The sequence below is a fragment of the Aspergillus homomorphus genome, assembly GCF_003184865.1.
Source record: "Aspergillus homomorphus CBS 101889 unplaced genomic scaffold BO97scaffold_17, whole genome shotgun sequence".
In the NCBI taxonomy this organism is placed as follows: Eukaryota; Fungi; Ascomycota; class Eurotiomycetes; order Eurotiales; family Aspergillaceae; genus Aspergillus; species Aspergillus homomorphus.
Window position 1 is genome coordinate 39,847 of NW_020291903.1, and position 15,937 is coordinate 55,783.

The 15,937-nt window shown below is 50.5% G+C and overlaps 3 protein-coding genes across 3 annotated transcripts; 2 read left to right on the top strand and 1 right to left on the bottom strand.

The window, feature by feature from the left end:
- Nucleotides 1-1,648: 1,648 nt before the first annotated feature.
- On the top strand, nucleotides 1,649-2,196 carry BO97DRAFT_414172 (uncharacterized protein; the record flags this gene model as incomplete). The annotated part of the gene is made up of 2 exons (XM_025696334.1): nucleotides 1,649-2,069; nucleotides 2,117-2,196. 2 exons carry the CDS (start codon nucleotides 1,649-1,651, stop codon nucleotides 2,194-2,196), a joined length of 501 nt encoding a protein of 166 aa, XP_025551524.1.
- Nucleotides 2,197-3,933: 1,737 nt separating this feature from the next.
- On the bottom strand, nucleotides 3,934-4,986 carry BO97DRAFT_344906 (sulfotransferase family protein; the record flags this gene model as incomplete). Its single annotated transcript, XM_025691754.1, has 4 exons — nucleotides 3,934-4,372; nucleotides 4,453-4,556; nucleotides 4,608-4,783; nucleotides 4,866-4,986. 4 exons carry the CDS (start codon nucleotides 4,984-4,986, stop codon nucleotides 3,934-3,936), a joined length of 840 nt encoding a protein of 279 aa, XP_025551525.1.
- A 1,981-nt stretch (nucleotides 4,987-6,967) lies between these two features.
- BO97DRAFT_451580 (uncharacterized protein) lies at nucleotides 6,968-15,157 on the top strand (the record flags this gene model as incomplete). Its single annotated transcript, XM_025698991.1, has 14 exons — nucleotides 6,968-7,431; nucleotides 7,484-7,997; nucleotides 8,048-8,171; nucleotides 8,228-8,340; nucleotides 8,394-8,832; nucleotides 8,897-9,346; nucleotides 9,405-11,554; nucleotides 11,610-11,706; nucleotides 11,883-12,721; nucleotides 12,773-13,054; nucleotides 13,113-13,187; nucleotides 13,259-13,596; nucleotides 13,650-14,127; nucleotides 14,188-15,157. 14 exons carry the CDS (start codon nucleotides 6,968-6,970, stop codon nucleotides 15,070-15,072), a joined length of 7,248 nt encoding a protein of 2,415 aa, XP_025551526.1. The 3' UTR covers nucleotides 15,073-15,157.
- Nucleotides 15,158-15,937: the final 780 nt, after the last annotated feature.

Genomic DNA, 15,937 nt, shown 5'->3' on the forward strand with positions numbered 1-15,937 from the left:
AGTTCTTGAATCACGACCCGACTGTTTATTGTGCTAACCTTGTGGTTCTCGGACCTGGCTGTCCGCAATTCACTCATCCACCGGTGAAGCAGTTCCTCTCCGACCCATCAAAGCTGGGGCCGGAACTAAAGTGGGAAGCTCTTCTTCTGAAAGTGGTGAACTGTTGGGCCGGCAGATTAATCGGGAAGTTCATGAGAAGACCCTCGCAAGTGGTGACGCGTGGACGCCAGGATAATGACCTGTCGATACAGCCCTGAACGTGATGGGTGAGATCCTGGCGATTCCTTTGGTCCAAACGATTAACAATATTCCTTTGATTAAAAAAATCACCGATCTTCCTTTGGCCCAGAGGATCGCTGATATACCTGCGGTCCAGAAGGTCAGACATTCGAGAGATCAGGCTAGATACAATACCCAGCATGGGCGCTCTCGAGCCCTGTCCATCCACTCAGTGCATACTACCAATCCTAATGTTTTTGCCCCGATTCTGGATTACATCCGTGAAAACTGGCTCTATCATACAGCGGATATGACCCATGATGAGTTTCGCAACCTATTTTCCTATGTCTGTCTCGAAAGCGATATCTGGCTACCATGGAAAAGCGAAGGTAAATATGAGGTCGAGCATATTCGGAATCTCATCAACCTTGCAGTCTCAGCAGCCCATATTCCCCTTCTACATCTTGCATGTGATCAAGTTGAGAGAATGGGAGAACATGACGCCATTTTTGGGAATCCCTCGACCGCTGATTTACTCCCAATCAATGACGCGATTACCACAGGTAACCTCGGGGTGGTTCAAGTCTTACTGTCTTACTATCGTCGGCACATTAGCCTCGATCGCAGCCTAGAAGATGCGGTATTATACGCCGCCCGCTGCAACAAGAGTGAGATTCTACAGCATTTCCAGACAGAGCTGCCAAAAATATTCGCAGAAATCTCCACGATCGATATCCTCTTTGAAACCATTGTCACCAACGACAACCCTTCCCTCTTACAGTGGTGGCTTCGCACATTCAGAGACACAAAACGTGCGGAGCATGTTAGCCAACAACTTTTGCAAACAATCCTAGAGATATGCAAAACCCACACCGAAAGGACGGCGTGTCTTATCCCTCTTCTGAGCGCGTGGGTAAGGAGGGAAGGTGCCGCAGAATCACAAACGGCTCTTATAGACCGAGTGAACGCTATCAATCTACCCAAAGATTGCCTGTCAATCATTATTCTGGTTGGCAAAGCTTCCCATGTCAAGCTCGTCCTCTCACAGGAGGAGTTACTCACTCCGAATGATACGGATCGTCTTTCAGATGCCGCTCTAACCATACCGCTCGGCAATGCCTTACCCATACTCGAGTTATTATCCCTACACAACAGGAAGCAGGAACAACACTGGATCAAGGAATCAATCTTAGGGCCTCGGGATCAGTATGCCAGACGGCTCTTGTCCTGGCTTGAACAGCTCTTTTTTGCCATCGTGCCAGAGAACGGTACGGTTGTCTCGGACGAGCTGCAGGTTATCACAATCTTGAAATTGTTAGAGGTGCTCCCTGACAAGATCCTCGTTGACCTTCTGGACAACCATTGTCCGGATTGCCAGCTGAGAGACAGCTCGAACCATAATATCCTTTATGCGTTGGCGCATCGACCCATGGCACATGCCCTGCAGTCGCTCAAGGCCCGCAACCTCCTATCGCAGATGGATCTGAATGAACCCGATAAAGATGGCTGGACCCCTTTGCGCGTTGCAGCCACCCGCGGCTACAATGAGGTGGTGATCTTCCTTGTCGTGCACGGTGCCGACCCCCAGCGGCGGACCGGCAAGTCAGAAACTCCCGTTGCCCTCGCCCAGAACAGCGAATTCAGCCCGACCTGCGCAATCCTCGACCGGTGGGGGAATAGCCCCATCGGCATGTGCTATTGGACCTTCATGGAACAGCATGCGGCCGGCCTACAGACCATCCCAGGGGCGGGTTCGGAGTGGGCCTTGCAGCTCTCCGTCTGGCGCGCATTGGACAAGTTATACGGAAAGGCAGAGGATACCGGGGAGCCCATCTCGTCTGTGACGCTGGGTTCGTTGACCGCAGAAATTGTAATTACTTCCCCATTATCCTTTCAGGACGACTTATTATTCTACGTGAGGGCTCGACAGATGTGGATCCGGCATTGATCGCGAAAAGCAAGTCTACTCAGCACTGATCAGGTCTGAAGGCCATACAAAACTTTGTTTTCTGGCATGTCCCAAGCAAGGTAGCCGACCTTTGTATGCTGCTTCTCAAGAATGCTTCCGCAGCATAATACAATGCACATTTCTGGTGTCTAACTGCTCTCGTTACCTCGCAGGATGTTTACTGGTTTTGTATGCTTCACATTTGCGAATCCTGTGGCCTTTTTCAGATCAAAAGATCGAACATACTCTGTGATCGCCTCTTGTTTCTTTTGTCTCATCTATTCAGCGCTATACCAAAGAAGCTGTTCCAGAATGAGGTCTAGATTTGCGTTAAAGACCTCGTGGTTTTATACAATGGCATCGGTGTCAATAGCACTTATGATGGCTTATAGATTTCTTGGTTCTGTGCCCAGATGTTGGTACACTTTAGAGTTTGTGCCAGTGTACCCCAAGGCTCAGCTTGAGTATAAAGGGGGGGAAGCTTGTTCACGAGGAGCTGCATCTCGAGAGAACAGGGTGGTGCAGCATCAGAATGTTTAAGCTCGTGTTCTGAAGACAATCTTCCCATACACTAGCGATGACCGACCACAAACAAAAAGACCTCGGCAAGACCCTGGAGGAAAGCGGTCCGCCGCCCCCAACCCCTCCCGAAGTCCCCGGCATGCCCGCCGCAGCCAAGGTCGCCCAGCGCACTGGCGCCCAGGAGATCGAACCCCGACGGGCCTTGGCCACCACCCCACCGATCCCCGCCCTTGCCTCCCAGGGACGTGCAGTCCGACAACTGCGCCCACTACCTCTCCAACGACTTCATAACCGCCGGCTATACCGAGCTCAACCCACCCAATCAGCACATTAACGCCCGCTGCAAAACGCCCGCCCACCGTTCCATACGTGCCCGGGACATGTGGAGCTGGTTCCAGGTCAAAGCCCGGCGCACTAACCGCACAGTGTAATATAAAACCGGTTGGTAAGCGGTCTTCCAGCTCGATGAGCGCGTCTACTGGGGCAGCTATTTAATTGTCATTGACTCCGATTCGCAGAGTTGTTGCCGGCGTGGCGGTGGATGTTCACGCCGGCTTGGTAGTTGTGGAGAAATTCTATTCTGTTGCATATTGCTTGATGTTCATGAATTTCAAGAGGACGGCTGCCTGCTAGTACTTAGGGCAACTTCAAGGATATATTCAAGAGAATGACATCGGCCACGGGTCTGCCAACAGCATCGGAAAGTATTATTGATGAATAAAAAGCTTTCTCACCGTGTTGCGCTTTTACCACAGTGATGTAATCGGGCTTCTCGCCAGTATTGGCGTGCAAAGTGGCTCGTGATTAACCCTGAGACGAAACTAGATATTCTCGGTACATTGGAGCCTACCCTTGCTACAACGATCTTTGTGCACCTTATTTGCTGGGCGATTAGTCCTTTAACTATATACAACCACAGGGTGTGGAAAACAGGGCTTCTCGTCTGCTTAGCTATACTCAAACTATCTATCAAATATAGCTGGCTATAATTTAAGCCCTGCTTAAATTCCTGTTCTATAAATAGATAATATTAAGCTAAAAAATAAATACATCGGGTGGTTCAAAGGTGATATGCTCGAGTGGACCATATACCGGGTCAAATCGACTGTCTCAGAATGCTCGCCAGAACCTTTCACCACAGAAAAAGGTGGAATCATAATCGATAAGCGTGCATGTGCCTAGAAAAGAATCGATAGCTCTTTAAACTGGTAGGTTCGCGGATGTACAATGCGGACGAGAGGTTTTTAAGGTCTTATCTTCACTAATATCAGATATAGGAGGGAGAGCAACAGCAAGCCCTTAAAAACTCTAGCCACATGAATGTAGAACATGGCCTCAACACCGCTAGCAAGCCGCCTGTGGAAAGTTTCGACGACATTCCCTGTAGGAAAATCGATTGGGGGGACCGGGCGTTTCAGAAAGCGACAAAGTGGCTCCCAACCATCACGGACATCGAAGAATAACAATCTGCCCTTTGGCACTAGCTCATTGACTCGAGCATAATGGTCTCTGTATGCCTGGCGACCATTCGTCTCAAAATCGCCACTGAAGACGTTTTTCCATATCGTCCTCCAGGTTCGTCCGATCCACCGTGTTCTACCGAACAAGGCACGATCGGCCATTTCGAGCACACGTAGACACCGGCTATCGAGCAGGGGCTGAAAGGCTTTTTGCATGGACCTACTGAGAACCTTAGATTCTGAAACACACATGCACACACAAACACACACGAAGAAACGAATAGTAGGCTAGGATGTCCGTACGTGTGCCATTTATCCAAGTCCCTCGTGGTTAATATGACCTTCGCCGTGGGATAGGCTGCGATGATCTCTTCCGAAAAGCAGATCGCAGGGAAGTCCGATACGACCTCTTGCCTTTAGCTTTACCCAGCCAGCGATTAATAAGGGACGCATTATACCTGGCAATGACCTAAAAGCTGGTCGAATTCCGGCCGCCCAAATGGCTTTCCCCTACCGTCGTATTTTGCACGTAGGCCGGCAAGCCACATTTCGCAATCTCGCGGATTATCTAACGCTGCGGAGAAGCCGTGATAGACGTCGTGATAACCTAGTATTAAGAGGGCTTGTTTGAGGGCTGTGGACATGACACATCGCAGGTCAACATGTTATGATCTCGCAGCCACTAGATGCAAAAAGGGGAAGCAATGTTTACTGACAGTCTGTGCCCGTGCGACTCATCCCGAGAGCAAGGACTTCCATAGGAACACTGCGCCGGCACTTGCGGCGATTAATGTCCGTTGCGATGCAGTGGTAGTCATAAAATCTACGGCTTGCCATCTTGGAAAATCATGGATCGTTGATAGTGGCCCCCACTCGGTTGGTGCTGGACACACGTTCAAGCGATGACGGCTGCCGATGATTTGGACAGCAGTTGTCGATTATTATAGTGCTTGATTTGTTCCCGTAGCATTAATAGAGATGGAAGCAATGCATTGTAAGAAAGGGTCACCCATCGACTGCATGGGTTAACTCACAGCAGATATGTTCCTTGTACCTTTTCTAGTATAAGTAAGGAGGGACTATAGTTCTTCAGTAAAAGGCAAGAGGGATTAGACTTAGGAAGTAACGCAATTATACTTTAGCTTGGTCATGGTGTAGACTAATTCAGAAGTTTGCTTCTGGCTGGGGATTTGCAATAAACATTATTACCTCAACGTGCATATGGGCTTGAACGACTTCTTCGGTGGTAGTAACCGAAAGAGCAATGACACAACTCTCAACATATAACACTTAGCTTCTGTGCTATTGTGAAATCGACATGGATAAAAATAGCCTTGCGTTATCTCCCTTACATCTGAGGCCCCCAAGCTGCAGCCACAGACAAACTAAAATTTACCCTTTCCATATCCATCGGGCTCGGTCAAACTTAATTCTGCCCGATTCAAAGTGAAGAAGGTGACTATGTCTGGAAGGCCCCATCGGCGTCATCAAATGCCGCGCTGATCTCGTCTGCAGAAGGCTGGACCCTGCTGAAAACTTCCTCGGGCAGCTTAGCCTTTGCCGTACCTTCAAACAGCCTTTTCTCGTTGTGCAAATCACCCAGGTGGGTGCGGGCTTTAGAACCGAGCCCAGAGTCTCTGAAAAGAGGAGCCTAGAAAGACAGTCCATTAGCGAGAAGCGCTTCCCAACAGAAGATGGTAGAAGGGGGGGGTGTACTTTGGTCCTGGCCGACGCGATAGCATCGAGAAGGATCGGGGCCATTTGCTCATAGCTTTCATAGTAGCGAGAGGCCTCATCAGGTGTGAGGTTGTCGCTCTCCTCGAGATGATCGCGGGCAACACGAGCGGATTGTTTCGCAGCCTCAAGTGAGTTCGCGACTTCCCGGGCCGCTAGGATGCCTCCCTGGTAGTTGTCAAGGGAGGCCTTGGCCGATGTGATTTTGGCGCTCATATCGTTCATATTGCTGATCGCCTGCGCGACATCGGCTGCTGCATAGGCCAGTGGAGCCGCCTGGAGCGCGCTCATAGCAAGGACCAGAATATGTTTGCTGAAGCGCATTTTGATTTTTCGGGGATAAAATCACTGCAGGATAAGCAGAGTCACGGGCAATGAACAAGGTTGCTGAGATTCAGGGAAAGCAAAGGTTTAAGTATTCCCTGTTGGAATTTGAGTGTCACATGGTGTATCTTCGCTGGTTTTGGTCAGGGGGAAATGCATTTCTTTGTAGAGCCCTAATATTGTTTTTTTATAAGAAAACAATTCATGAAGATTTGGTATTTGGGCCCGTGGAGTCTGTCAATATTCAGCAGCTAGCGAAAGGACTGCCAGGTACTCTACAGTACGTACGTGATCTACATTCCTTAGATGAAAGGGGGTGGTGGCTGGCGAGCGCAACGCGGGCCAACAAACCAAGGCCAGTGTCGCAGGAATCCTGCCAGGGATAGGCCTGCAAGGTCTGCACAGCCCAAAGAGTCAAATCTTGCCTGACAATAATTCATCTAGACCAGAATTCATAAACTTGGAAGCTTTCCTGGATCTGTGTTCTGTGCCTCTAATCTCGATATCACAGTTATCACACGGAAGGCTTACCTCATTAGAATTCCCCATTACCATCATGGTTGACCAGCGCAGTTGTCAAAAGACTGAAGCATGCCTTGGTCCAATAGTTGGTTTCTCGTTCCCACTTAGCAAATGGCTGCTGCTAATCCAGACCAAGGAAATGAATAACAACAGTCAGGCCGCGCGGCATGTGTGCCTCGACAAGCGAAGGTGCGAGCTGGCGCCGCCTGTTGCACCTGTTGCGATTGTCGGAATTGCGATGAGACTGCCCGGGAAAGTCCGGACGCCTGAAGAATTCTGGGACCTTCTTATAAGCCAGCGCGACTGTTCTTCCGACGTGCCCAGTTCGCGGTACAATATTGACGCGTTTTACCACCCTTCCAAATCCCAGTCAGTGCGTACTCGACGTGGATACTTCCTCGACGATGAGTATATGCACAGCTCGGACAGGTCTTTTTTCCCGCCCATCCCAGGGTTCTCAGGTAGCGACCTGGACCCCCAGCAGATGCAGCTTCTGGAGGTTGTCTGGGAATGCATGGAGAATTCCGGACAAACTAAGTGGCAAGGGAAGAGGATCGGCTGCTATGTCGGTGTTTTTGGTGAAGATTGGCATGAGCTAACGGCGAAGGAGCCCCAACACGTTTCGCGGGAGCATGCATTTGCAAATGGGGGTTATACCCTGTCAAATCGGGTCTCCTATGAGTTTGACCTAAAGGGACCGAGGTAGGTAAATCCTCTGAAGGATCTTAGATGACCTCATGTACTAAGGTTATAGCGCAACCATTCTGACAGCATGTTCCTCGTCCTTAACGGCTCTGCATGAAGCCTGCCAGGCCCTTGCCACTGGGAGCTGCGATTCAGCAATTGTAGCAGGCACCAATATGCTCTTAACACCTTCTATGAGTGTGACAATGTCTGAGAATATGGTTCTATCTCCAGATGGGTACTGCAAAGCTTTTGATTCGAGTGCAAATGGCTATGGGCGTGGAGAGGCTGTGAATGCTATCCTGATCAAGCCGCTCGAGTCGGCACAAGCAGAGGGCGATACTATCCATGCAATTATTCGTGGTACAGCAGTGAACTATGATGGAAAGTCTGCCAGGATCTTTGCACCAGATGTTGACAGCCAAGAGCGACTGATATACGATGCATATCTAAGGGCGGGGATACATGATATCTCTCAGACTGCTTTTGTAGAATGCCATGGGACTGGAACGAAAGTTGGCGATCAAGTGGAGACAACAGCCATCGCTCGGGCCTTTGGTGGGAAGGGTGTGCATATTGGTTCTGTATGTATCGCCTTGTGTCGCTGGGACCTGGGGCTAATAAGCATGTGCAGGTAAAATCAAATGTTGGCCATGGTGAAGGGGCGTCAGGGTTAACAGCAATAATCAAAGCTGTGTTGGCCTTGCAGCATCGCATGATCCCACCCAACATGCACTTCAAGAATCCTAATAAAGCTAGTATGCGTGCTTGCCTGTGCCGGTACTCTCGATAATATCTAACGCCGTTCGTTTAGTTCCGTTCGAAAAAGGTGGCCTTCGCGTCCCTACAAAACCCACTTCCTGGCCTGTTGGCCGCAGGGCACGAGTGAGCGTAAATGGATTCGGAATTGGAGGAAGCAATGCCCATGTGAGACCCCACCAGCCCTGTGCCTGGCCAATGACTCATACGAAAACAAACAGGTCATCCTTGATGCACCCCCCGAGTCTCAGCAACTCTGCCGAACAGAGGTCAACGCCCCCGGCAGCTGTCGGGTTATTGCTGTGTCCGCCCGGAGTCCAGCCGCGCTGCAGTCACGCCTGGCTCAGATTCAGGCTTATCTCGTGGCAAGGCCCGATGTTGTCCATGACCTTGCTTATACGCTTGGAGCTCGGCGCGATCATTTGTCACATCGCGGGTACTTTCTCTGCGGCACCAAAGGCATCGCATCCGGACCTTATTTCAAAGATTCGGCCGCTCAGATGAAGCCCTCGGTGGTATTTACATTCACTGGACAGGGAGCGCAGTGGGCGGGGATGGGGAGGGAGTTGATGGACAACTTTGCAACCTTTCGGCATGCCATCCACGCAATGGACGAAGTCTTGCAGAGGTTTCAAACTCCGCCGACATGGAGCATTCAAGGTAGTTAAGGTCTCACTAGACCAACCTCTCTAATAGCGGCCGATCACTGATGCATGAATTGTAGCGGAGCTTCGGAAATCCGAGGATACTTCCCTGGTCAACAGGACGGAATACTCTCAGACCTTATGTGCGGCGTTCCAGATTGCTCTGGTGGATCTGCTGGCCAGTTGGAATATCAGTCCCGCTGCCGTGATCGGCTATTCCAGTGGTGAGGTCGTGGCCGCTTACGCGGCCAAGGCAATTTCAATGGAAACCGCGATCACAATCGCATATATGCGCGGATGCTGTGTGCAAACCTCGTCGTCTAGCGGAGCCATGGCTGTCGTTGGTCTGGGGAAGGACATTGTCGTGGACTTCTTGATTGACGGTGTAGTCGTTGCGTGCGAGAACAGTCCAGAGAGCGTCAACATCTCAGGAGAAAAGTCCAGACTAACGGCGGTTGTCAACCGCATTCTTGAAGCAAATCCAGAAACGTTCACGCGATATCTCGCGGTGGAAGTTGCCTACCATTCTCGTACGTTTCTTCCCGGATTCAACTGTGCTCTGATGTATTGGCGCTAATCTGGTAACAGCTGATATGAAAGAGGCAGCTGCAGCCTTTGAAATTGCCATAAACCCCCATGTTACGTGCAAGAACACAATGCTACCTCTATACTCGACGGTCACGGGAAGAATGGTGTCTGACCCCGCGCTCTTGCATGCTGGTTATTGGCGATCGAATTTGGAATCACCCGTTCTGTTCTCGACTGCAGTTCAGAATCTTATTGACCAGCAGAGGGACCGCGTTCTCATTCTCTTGGAAATTGGACCCCACTCCACCCTCTCTGGGTCACTGCGTCAGATCTGTGCAGCTCGCTCAGTTGAAAACTACTCTTACGTCCCAACGGTTGTCAAAAATGCCAATGAGGTGCATTCTGTGATGAAAGCAGTGGGCGAGATATTCTGCCAAGGATTCCCCGTCGACTTCGCGAATCTCTATCAGTATGGAAAGCTCCTTACAGATCTGCCCCTCTATCCCTGGGATCGGCAACGGAACCATTGGAAAGAGAGCCGCATCAGCCATGACTGGAGATTCCGCAAACATTCGGTTCATGAGCTCCTGGGCGCCCAGATGCTGGAGACCAGCCCCCTGGAGCCGGCATGGCGAAACCTGCTCAGCTTGAGGAATGTTCCATGGCTTGCTGATCATAGGGTACTTGGGGAGTGTATCTTTCCCTGTGCGGGATATATTGCCATGGTCAATGAAGCAATAAGACAGCTGTCCAACACACTAAAATGCACGATTCGCAGTCTACACGTCAAGACCCCGCTTGCTTTACCCAGTGCCGATAGCACCGTGATAGAACTAGTTACCACAATGAGGCCAGTGCGAATCAGCGATCGTCTTGATTCGAGATGGTACGAGTTTTCCATATCTTCTTACGACGGCCACGAGTGGACCAAACATGCGACTGGGAAAGCTCTGGCAAGCGCCGAGGATTTGAGAAGTACTGCCCTGGAGCCGCCGTCTTTTGAAAGAGCTGTCTCCTCGCCGATCTGGTATACCATGATGGCAAATGTGGGGCTGCAATACGGACCACACTTTCAGGGCCTCGAGAAAATCACTGCAGATCCTGTTCGCTATGAAGCAAGCGCCACGATCCGCGGACACACCATCCAAACAGGTACTAGTCATGCTCTTCACCCTACTTCAATTGACCAATGCTTGCAATTGCTCAGCGTTGCAGCCACTCATGGAAGATCTCTGCATTTAACAAAGCCTTACATTCCGATGTACATCGAGGAGGTCTGTCTTGGTCATAGTAAGGACTTTATGGTAGCCATGGCCTCAGGAAGCACCGTCGCAGGGAGTACAGGGCAGGGCAATGTTCAATTGATGTCAGAAAAGAGTCCTGTGCTCGAGATGCGTGGAGTTACTCTGATTCCACTGGATCTGGGTAGAGGAAGCGAGACCTCAGAATTTCCGCTCTTGTCTCACGAAGAGTGGCGACCAGATCTGGACTTGTTGCCTAGTCATCTACAGTTGCCCCTATCACAGGACTCGGAAGACACCATGGAACTACTCTTTAAAGCTATCGGAGTTTCCTTGCTGCTTCTCCATCGCAGATTGATCGCTATGGTGTCGTCTTCGGGTCTCTTGCAGCGCGACAAAGCATGGGTGCAGCAGCAGAGCAAAATATTAGCCGCGCGAGGTATCTTATGCGCCGCCAACGAGGAGGCCTGGGCTCAGCTTTGCAGTGAGAGCTTAGAGCAGCAGTGGAATGTCTCAAGGAAGAAGCTTGAAGCTAAGGGATTGGCCTTCCTCGTGGAATTTGTCGAGATAACAGTACAAGAAATAGCGGCCGCTTTCGAACAGTCACCGTGCGCCTCGATATCGATGGCAAGGGAAAACGCACTGCGCAAGTTCAACGACTGGGTCCCTTCACTGAGCGGCCTATCACACTGGCTTTCTCTTCTTGGGCACAGCAATCCGTGTCTCCGCATTCTCGAAATCGGCGGGCAAAAGAAGTCCTTGTCTCCTTTTGTTTTGCAGAACCTAGCCTCTGACGAGAACGATCTCTACTCAAGATACACGCGGACGGAGAAGTTCAGTATCGACAAAATGGTCAAAGAACAACTGCAAGGTTATAGTCACATTGATTTCAAGTTATTCAATGTCGACGAGGAGCCGTCAGTGCAGGACCTCGAGGAGAATAGTTATGATCTGGTCATTGTAACTGACGTGAGTGACGTGTTCTCCTCTACCGTTAGCCACTGACCATCCTGACACTTGTTAGTTGGCAGCTCAGACGGCAATGCCGGGGGCAGCGTTAAGGAATATTAGGAAGCTTCTCGCCCCTGGCGGACGGCTTCTCCATCGTGAACTTTGCCCTAGTAAGCTCGGATTCACTACCTGCTATTGAACTAAGGTTTATTAATAGTGTTTAGGTATACCCAGCATGAAACATATCCTGGTCAGCAGTTAGCCACGCGTGCCCGTAATACATTAAATGACGGGACTGATTTACTGACTCGGCATCAGGATCCATTGGAAAACTCACCTCCCGAAGCTGTCCACCCGGAAGAAGTTTACGACAATATTATCCCACTCGAAACTTGGGACAAGGAACTTCGACATGCTGGCTTCAGCGGGGTTGAGGCAAGTGGATATGATGGCAATTCAAGGTGTCATCTGTATCGGACTTTCGTGTCACGCACACACTCCGAAAGCCGCAAACACGGCGGCACAATCTATCTTCTCTGTCCTAGCGAAGAAAATCACAGTGTAAGATTCTCTGAGTTCAAGAAACAACTGACCCGACTTCCCCACAAAGTGGAGCAATGCACTTTAGGGGATGAGATCCCGCACGGCCAGCGGGTCATATCACTTCTCGACCTAGATGGCCCGTTCTTCTCCAATATAAGCGCACAAAACTGGACTAGGTTTCAGCAGCTTATCCTTCTCAAGCCTCAAATCATTTGGGTCACCAAATCTGTCGAATTGAACTGCGAGAATCCAGACTTCGCGCTTGTCATGGGCGTCTCGCGAACGGCGCGCCAGGAACAGGAGATCTCTTTTGCGACGTTGCAAGTCGACAACTTTGACCCGTCTTCGGCCCAAGCATTGGTGGCAGTATCGCAGAGGTTCTTTAGCTCGTCACAACAGAATAAACTAATTGATATGGACTATGAGTTCGCACTCCGTGATGGCTGCATTCATATCCCACGGACAAGATGGACCTCTCTTACAGACAGGTTACAACACGTTCCACGCCAGAATGCGCCCCTACATTTAGAAATTGGCTCTTACGGATCACTGCAATCCTTATTCTGGGGCGAGTCCTCACTTGAGTCATTGAAGGATGATGATCTTGATGTTGAGATCCTGTATGTCGGGCTCAATTTCCGCGTAAGTTGCTGAAATTGTCCCTGACGGATCGGTCGTACACTAACTGCACAGGATCTCATGGTCGCGCTGGGACATATGGGAAAGAAGGAGGAGCTTGGTGTCGAGGCCACGGGCATCATCAGACGATCTGGCTCCAATGTTGGGCACTTGAGGCCTGGGGACCGCGTGATGATATTGGGACTTGGCTCGTTCTGTACCCGCAAAGTCTTACCGGCCCGTCGATGCGCCCGTATCCCATTGTCTTTGTCTTTTGAAGACGCCACGAGTATGCCTGTTGTCTTTGGGACCGCAATATATTGCCTCAGAGACATCGGTAGGCTGGAAAAAGGGCAGGTGTGTATTATTACATTAAGTCGTACCAAAAGCGCTGTTGCTGACACGCAATAAACAGTCCGTCCTTATCCATGCGGCCTGTGGAGGGGTCGGTCTGGCCGCGATACAGATCTGCCAGATGATTGGGGCCAAGGTAAGTCACCGTGACGGTTCTTCTGTGCGAACTGCTAAGTAACCCTTTCCCTCTCTCTCTTTCCCGCCCAGATTTATGCAACAGTCGGAAGTGAGAGAAAGGCTCAGTATTTGGTGGACAAGTGTGGTATTCCACGATGCCACATTTTCAGCTCTCGAGACCCCTCCTTCGCCCGCGAGTTAATGCAAGAGACCCAGGGTGAAGGTGTAGATATTGTGTTGAATTCCCTCGCCGGGGAGCTCCTCCATGCATCGTGGCAATGCGTGGCCGAGTTTGGGAAGATGATTGAAATTGGCAAGCGCGACTTTCTGGAACATGGCTCCCTAGCCATGGACCTATTTGGGCGCAATCGCGCGTTCTTCGGCGTAGACCTTGTCCGGCTTCTGGAGAGGCCAGAGATGAGCACGAGGTATGTAGTTATGACAGCGCCAAGTGTGGGGTAGTTGTCTAACTCTGAAACAGGCTTGTCCGCCAGGTCTTGAATCTGTACGACGAAGAGAAAATCCGTCCTATTCGTCCCCTGAAGGTGTTTTCCAGCATCGAAATGACGGAGGCATTTCACAACCTCCAGCTAGGACTTCACCTCGGCAAAATGGTTATACGGACGCCCGAGGCATCCGAAAGGAGCCTGATGGCCCTATCGAGACGCAATTCGAAATTTTCACCTTTACTGACTTATTTCCTCGTTGGTGGCCTCGGCGGTGTTGGCCGGGCGATAGCGACTTGGATGGTAGAGCGAGGGGCCCGACACTTCCTTTTCATGTCCCGATCAGCTGGTACTACAAAGCAAGACCAGTCATTTCTGCGCGAGCTCGAGCTTCAAGGGTGTACGGCAATTATGTTTCCAGGTGATGCGTCAGTGCTGAAGGACGTGGAAGCCGCCATCGAAGCTTGTTCCCACCCGATCGGCGGCGTGCTCCAGCTGTCGATGCTTGTCCGGGTGAGTAGAAGCTGATTGACAATGGCCTGCGAGCGAGAGATATACTAACAAAGAATGCAGGATCATTTCATTACCGAAATGAGCCACGACAACTGGAAAGCAGTACTCGCGGCCAAGGTAGATGGCACGTGGAACATACATCACGCGTTGGCGGGCAGAGACGCCAGCTTGCACTTCTTCGTCGTTTGTGGTTCCATCACTGGAGTCATGGGGAACGCAGGGCAGGCCAACTACTCGGCGGCGAATACTTTTGTGTCCTCGTTTGTCCAATACCGGCTCCAGCAGGGCCTACCAGCCTCTGCCGTCAACCTGGGGGGCGTCAATGATGTGGGATACTTGGCAACCCAGAACATCAAGCTTCGGGACCGCATGGCCTCCGCGTCGGTGCGACTATTGAGCGAGCGAGAAGTTCTCGATGCCTTTGAGGTTGCCATTTTCTGTGCGGAATCCACGTCAGCGCCCAGGTTCCTCGGTTCGCTACACGCACCAAATACTCTCACTGTTGGCATGAGTAGCACGAAGAGCATTGCCGACCCCTCCGTCCGGCCCCTCTGGGCCCCCGATGCCCGGTTTCGCAAGTATTTCGATCTGGACCTGAAATACCAAATGTCGCGTGATCCGCTCAAGCAGGCACCAACCGTCCAGCACATAATCCATGACATTTCGAAGGATCCCGATATCATCAAGGACGCGTCTTGGAGAGAAAAGGTGATACTCGAATTGATCAATGCCCTGCAGAATTATTCGATGTTTGCTCGGGGACAGGACCCCCAGCAAATAGCCGCCATGCAGATTGACTCTCTCATGACACTTGAGATTCGGAATTGGTGCCGCCGCTATGTGGATCTGGAGCTATCTCTACTTGATATCACGAAAGCGGGGACTATAGAGGGGTTGGGGGACCTGATACTTGTCACTCTTCGAGCCAAACATCTTGCCGAATAGGGGGTCTCTGGCTGGTAGCGCGCACTGCGGTATATCGTATTTACTACTGAGATTTTGCCTCTGAAGGGAAAGTCATATCGAATGAAGGAAGTTTAATGCTTAATTACGGTGCTGTTAAAGGGCGTAATAATTACCATGGTGCTGACAAGTATAATCAGAAGCTTGTAATTGCAGCAAAACAGTTCACTTATCAAAATCACTTTCGTTGGAAGGTAGCAGTTCTCTCAACTCGTAAAGTGACCGCATTGATCTCGTTTATTGAATCTACGAGACCATGATAGTTGCTTAGAAGGTTATCTGGTACTTCTGAGTTTAGAAAGCATTCTTATCAGGTAACCCAGGCATTTGTGACCGTGGAAACTGAGATCGACTATAAATCCAAAGTCTGTAGCCATAAATGGGGTGTCAAAGAAGACTTCTCACAATTACAGTCCTGTTTCTGTTGGGGGCATTCCGGATACGTCCTACTCCGCGCCCATACTTAAGCGTTCTCCCCCGTCTGCACCCGGGGCCTACCAATACCCATCACATCAGGTTTCGCAGCAGAGTGCTTCTTATGGTGCTCCTAAGCCCTGCAGGCATGTATGATTTCCTTTTTTTTACCATATCATTCTCGAACGAACATGTATCATATGATGTTTGCGGATATATCTCGTTGGCAAATATCTGCCGTTACCAACCATGAAACAGGGATCACGTGGACCAAGTACTATAGTCACACATCGATTGACCCTTGACTACATCAAGAACTCATATGTCTATATATTTTTAACATCAGTCTATCATAATAGCAAGGATGTGCTGCGTCAAAGCGGGGCTCAGTGTTGGCTGACAAAGCAGACCACTTCGCTTTCAACCCCACCTG